We start from the raw sequence: 5,897 nt of genomic DNA on the forward strand, positions 1-5,897 counted from the left end.
ACTGAGCCATCTCACCAGCCCACTAAATCAAATTCTAAGTTTAAATTTACACAAGTGACGAGTGGCTACTACACTGGACAACACAGGTCAGCACTGATGTCAAAATGGGAACGGATAACTTGGGAGTTTCAGAAGCATTTCTGTCTGTGCCATTTCTCTGATGTGATTGGGTAGAGTTTTCTGAAATCTAGATGCCAAGACTATGACTAAACAGGTGATGCCCAGAGCAAACAGGTTAAAGCATAACCTGGTCACTCCTGGTCTTACCCCATCTGTCATCTGCCTTTCTTCACAGACTTGCCACTTTTTTTTTTTTTTTTAGTGAATTCTCAAGACAGCATAGAGTACTTAATTGAGAATTCCACAATTAGTCAGATGAAAGCATGAATGGCTTTTCCATTTAATACCATCAACGTACTATCAATAATCCCATAATAGCATCAATAAACCAGAAGGAGGCTGCTTATTGTATACTTACTTGTGGTGAGTCAACGCGTCCCACTTTCCTAGATCTCAGTAGAAAATATTCCTTTTCCAAATGGGAAGGCCAAAGACAATCATACTGTTGTCCTCTTCTCGTGGTAAGGCTCTCCTAAGAAACCAACAAAATGGAAACTAAGACTGGAGTCGCTTACTATCAGGGCAGTGCGGCTCTTCTAGATGTGAGAAGGACACTAGAACTATCTAAAACTTGCTCAGGGTCTGGTGAGATTGCTCGGTGGCAATCTTGTTGTGGAAGCGTGAGGACCTGATTTCTTCTCCCCAGCAGCCATGTAAAAAAATCTGACCCTAGTATAGAGGGCAGGTAGAGATGGGCTCACTGGCTGCCAGTTTCACCAGTTAACTAGTGTTTCCAGGTTTAGTGAAAAACTCTGTCAGGAACAAAAGATAAAGAGTAATGGAGGAAGATACCTGACATGACCTCTGGCTTCTACGTGTACACACACACACACACACACACACACACACACATGCCCACACATACACTCCCCCAGATATGTAGAGGTGTAGACCGTGATCAAGTGAAACTTTGCAAACTCTTCAGTTGCTTCCCATTGATGACACTCAAGCTAAGAAGACAAATTAGATTTAGACATCAGAAGATAAAGTCAGACATACTGGGTTCTCACCAGGATGTTAAAAGAAAAGAACATTTATAGACAGAAAAAGTGGCATGGGGAAGGAGCCTTGAGAGAATGAGCCAGAAACCAGGGTAGGGATAGCAGAGGGGGAAAAGCAAAGGTCAGATCTGCGGTGACTGGGCTCAGATCCCAGATCTACCACTGTTAAGATGAGGTTGAGATAACAAAAGAGCCACTACAGTGAACTGACTCCTGAATATCTGTGGTGGTTTAAGTAAGGATGGCTGGCCCCTGGAAGGCTCAGACATTTGAATGCTTAGTCATCAGGAAATGGAGCTCACTAAAAGGATTACGAATGGCCTTGTTGGAGGAAGTGTGTCAATGGGGTGAGGACTTTGAGGTTTCAAAAGCCCCTTGTCTTCTCTCTTCTCTCAGTCTGTGTCCTGAGGGCTCTCCAGGGGGGATTTGTGGGGCTCCGGCCCAGCCAGAGCGGTCAAAGAGTTGTAGCATTCCGAGGGGGAGCTGGAGCAAGTGGGGCTGCCAGGCACCCAGGTCAGGGCCACCAAACAGGAAGTGGCTGCCTTAGGCTCTGGCAGCTTCCAGAACAAAAGCTTCAGGAGAGAATTCTCTTCCCTTATGTTGTTACAGCTCGGTAAAACAGGCACTCTCAGAGTCTTTGGAGAACTAATTTGTGCGCTTTATTCCTTGTGGATAGGATCTTATATACATTTGGGGGTGGGTTGGGGTCTGACAGCAGGTGCTTGCTTTTTGTTTGTTTGTTTGGTTTTGGTTTTGGTTTTTTTTTTTGGTTTTTCAAGACAGGGTTTCTCTGTGTAGCCCTGCCTGTCCTGGAACTCACTTTGTAGACCACCTCGCCCCGGCTTTCTTTTTTTCTTAAAAGAGGAAAGAGTCAATCCTTCACTGGCTGGGCCAAAGTTGAAGTGAGACTAGGAAAAAAAAAAAAAAAAAGAGGAAGGAAGCAAATAAGAAACCATAAAATTTAATCCCAGAATTTGGGAGGCAGAGACCGGCAAATTTCTGAGTTTGAGGCCAGCATGGTCTATAGAGTGAGTTCCAGGACAGCCAGGGCTACACAGAGAAACCCTGTCTTGGAAAAAAAAAAAAAAAAAAAAAAAACCATAAAATTCCCTTCATTATGTCAGTGGAGTGGGTCATCTACTTGCTCGTCTACTAAAGTAATCAACTAAAACCACTACACAAATCACCAGGAAAATATGCTTAGAATTTGACTCCAGTTTAGCTACTGGAAATATTGTTCTTACTAACAGAATGACAGCAAAGAACTAAACAGAGTCAAATAACTAATTATTAATTGCTTTGAACAGAGAAAGCCCATAGCCTGGATCTCATGTGCTCTGAGTTACCCACTGGTCTGAGGATGCTGGAGAGATGACTCAGCAGGTAAGAGTACTTGTGGCCCCTGCAGAGGGCCTGGGATTACTTCCCAACACTCACATCTGTAACTGCAGTTACAAGGGATCCTTATGGCCCCATAGAACATCATGCATGCACAGGACATGTGTAAAGATAAGCATGCAAAACACTTGAGATAAAAGAAGTAAATCTTATAAGAGGGGGTGTGGGGCAGTGGACTGTGAGAAGAAACCTGGTAAGGTTGAGCTAATGTCAGAAGCCTCAGACCCTGAAGGGATAGGAGGAGTTTTGCCTGCTCCCAGAACCAGGCCCCTGTCACATAGCCACATCCTCCCACAGCCCCACGCCCTCCCTGTAGAGGTGTTTGTGGCCATCAGTCATGTAGGGGCAGCACCCAGAGCCCCCCGACCTGTAGACGAGGTATCTGCAGGCTCTCGGACCAAGCTAATAGGAAGTGCCTGCTGTCAGACCCTGACTAGTCCCAAAACTGTAGGAGGCAGAGGCAGGTGGATTTCTGAGTTCGAGGCCAGCCTGGTCTACAAAGTGAGTTCCAGGACAGCCAGGGCTATACAGAGAAACCCTCTCTCGAAAAACAAAAACAAAACAAAACAAAACAAAAAAACAAAAAGAAAGAAAGAAAGAAAGAAAGAAAGAAAGAAAGAAAGAAAGAAAGAAAGAAAGAAAGAAAGAAAGAAAAGGGAAGCTGTAAATTGAAAGGAGAGAGAGCAAGCGAGCAGGGAGGGGCATACGGCAAGGTTTACAGGGAAGAAACAGAAGGGAGAAACATAGTTAAAATATAACCTCGAAAATACATAAAGTTTAAGGGGGGGGGGGAACCAACCACGTACTGCTTGTTTTAGCTAAGATTTTACTGCTGTGAGCAGACACCATGACCAAGGCAACTCTTATAAGGACAACATTTAACTGGGGCTGGCTTACAGGTTCAGAGGTTCAGTCCATTATCATCCAGGCAGGAACATGGCAGCATCCAGGAAGGTATAGTGCAGGAGGAGCTGAGAGCACTTCATCTGAAAGCTACTAGTTGGAGACTGGCTTCCAGACAGCTAGGACAAGGGTCCACTCCCACAGTAATAGAGCTACTCCAATAAGGCCACACCTATTCCAAGAAGGCCACACCTCCTAATAGTGCCTCTCCCTGATTTGAGCACATACAAACCATCAAACTGCTCTTCTAGAGGACTTGAGTTTGGTTCCTAATCCCCATGTTGGGCAACTCACAACTGCCTTCATGAGTTTCTGCACTTATGTGCACCCACACACATACATGCACGCACACACACACACACACACACATACACACACACACACACACACACACACACACACACACGACACCACACCACACACATTAAAAATAACTGTTAAAAAACAAAAAATAGCTGAGCGTGGTGGCGCACGCCTTTAATCCCAGCACTCGGGAGGCAGAGGCAGGCAGATTTCTGAGTTCAAGGCCAGCCTGGTCTACAGAGTGAGTTCTAGGACAGCCAGAGCTACACAGAGAAACCCTGTCTTGAAAAACCAAAATAATAATAATAATAATAATAATTCTTTAAAAATTCAAGACAAGGTGGAGCTGTGCCCAGTTTGACCATCTGGATTTGGAGTCATGCTGTGAAAATCTTCCTACCCCCCAAAAATACCAGAATTGTGTGGAAGAGATCCTTTTCTTATGTTTGTACCTTGGCAAATAATATTCTCTTTCTTATTTGACACAAGATCATACAACATAGCCAACTCTGTCCTGGTCTAGCTCCGTCTAGTCTCAGACTCATGGCAATGCCTTAGCCTTCTCAGTGTGGAGATGACTGCCATGAGCTCCCACATCCAGCTGAAGTGATAATGTTCTTTCAGATTGTGATGTGAGTTCCTCAGAAAACTGAAATCCTTCTTGACCCATGTCTCGGGTGTCACTCTCACAACGAGGGGAAAATAATTCATATAATTGGCTACAGAGAGGCAGCATGTAGAACTGGCGTATGTATTCAGATTTGGCATTGCAGACTTCAGACTAGATGGCTACTTCTACATGTGTTACTTGGCCCTCTGGGATGCTCATCCTTTTTTGTAAACTTTTTTTTTTCATTTTTTTTTTTTTTTACATTGGTTGATTGGTGTGTGCGTGTGTGTGTGTGTGTGTGTGTGTGTGTGTGTGTGTGTGTGTGTGTGGTGTGGAGGGGGATGCTGGAGAGTGCCACGGCATTTGTGTAGAGATAGAGAAAAACTGGCGAAAGTCAGTTCTCTCCTGGAATAATCTGTGTCCGAGGGATCAAACTCTGGTCAACAGGCTTGGTGACAAGTGCCCCTACCCCCTGAGCATCTCCCCTGCCTCTGGATTATGCTTCCTTTACTGAACTATTAGCACTCACATCTGCTCCAAGCCTGGGACTGCAGTGATGACTAACCAGGAAAACAGATGGAACAGAGGCCACGTGATTCGTCTATCATTCCAGTATAGAAATGTCCTAATCTAGAATCTTCTTAGATCTCCTTCTTAGATCTGAAGCTCACTGAGTACTCTTAGTGCTATGCAAATAGTGTACGGAAATTGTTTAATAGAGGCACAAGCGGGGAGTAATGGGAGCCTGGGAGAAAAAAGGTTAAGGGAAGTTAGGAGAGCCACATTCCACCTCCGCGCGGGGGGTATTAAGATGCTCTGAGATAAAGACTGGACACACCTTATCCCTTATCACGCAACTCAGTCTGTAAGGTACTTCCTAGACACACTGGGGCTGGAAACACCTCAACACACAACGCAGGTCTGTAACACACTTCCTGTAAACATTCTTCCTAGCCCCAAGAGAGATTTTCTTAACTTGTCTGTCCAAGTTCAAGTATCAGGACACTGGATGTACCAAGCAGTCTCCCTCTCCCTCAGCTGTGAATTTCCTTCCTGTGAGGCCAAAGAGCATTTTCTAAGTCTTTTTGTCTCATAGTAAATACAAAGGTGTTCTCTAGGGCTCCAAATCCTTTAACACCAACTCAGAAAAACTCAGCTAAACTCCAACAGACAGGTTAACCACCCGCCCCCAACACTGCCTACCCTCAAACCCAAGTTTCCCTGCAGACAAATCAGCCCAATGGGCAAACCATCCACTGCAGGACAACCTCACAGACACAGGCTTCAGTGAACCTAAATTCAAATTTCAGTATCTGACTCTACTCTAAAACTGATTTAAAACCCCATTCCCTCTCCCTGAGGTACCTGGCCAAGCAATCCAGTTGCCTTCGAAGGAAGTCACCTTAAAAGCTCCTTTCTAGCTGGGCAGTGGTGGTGCATGCCTCTAATCCCAGCACTTGGGAGGCAGAAGCAGGTGGATTTCTGAGTTCGGGGCCAGCCTGGTCTACAGAGTGAGTTCCAGGACAGCCAGGGCTATACAGAGAAACCCTGTCTCGAAAAAA

At 45.1% G+C, this 5,897-nt stretch overlaps 1 protein-coding gene across 1 annotated transcript in view; it reads right to left on the reverse strand.

Annotated features, from left to right (window-relative positions):
• Nlrc4 (NLR family CARD domain containing 4) overlaps nt 1-5,745 on the reverse strand; it is a 27,689-nt gene extending 21,944 nt beyond the window's left edge. The window contains exons 1-2 of the mRNA XM_021218372.1: nt 5,701-5,745; nt 479-592 (exon numbers count right to left, since the gene is read on the reverse strand). Of these exons, the coding sequence (XP_021074031.1) occupies nt 479 (1 nt within the window). The 5' untranslated portion in view covers nt 480-592; nt 5,701-5,745. The remainder of the gene's footprint in view (nt 1-478; nt 593-5,700) is intronic.
• Nucleotides 5,746-5,897: the final 152 nt, after the last annotated feature.

This window comes from Mus pahari, chromosome 18 (genome assembly GCF_900095145.1).
Source record: "Mus pahari chromosome 18, PAHARI_EIJ_v1.1, whole genome shotgun sequence".
In the NCBI taxonomy this organism is placed as follows: domain Eukaryota; kingdom Metazoa; phylum Chordata; class Mammalia; order Rodentia; family Muridae; genus Mus; species Mus pahari.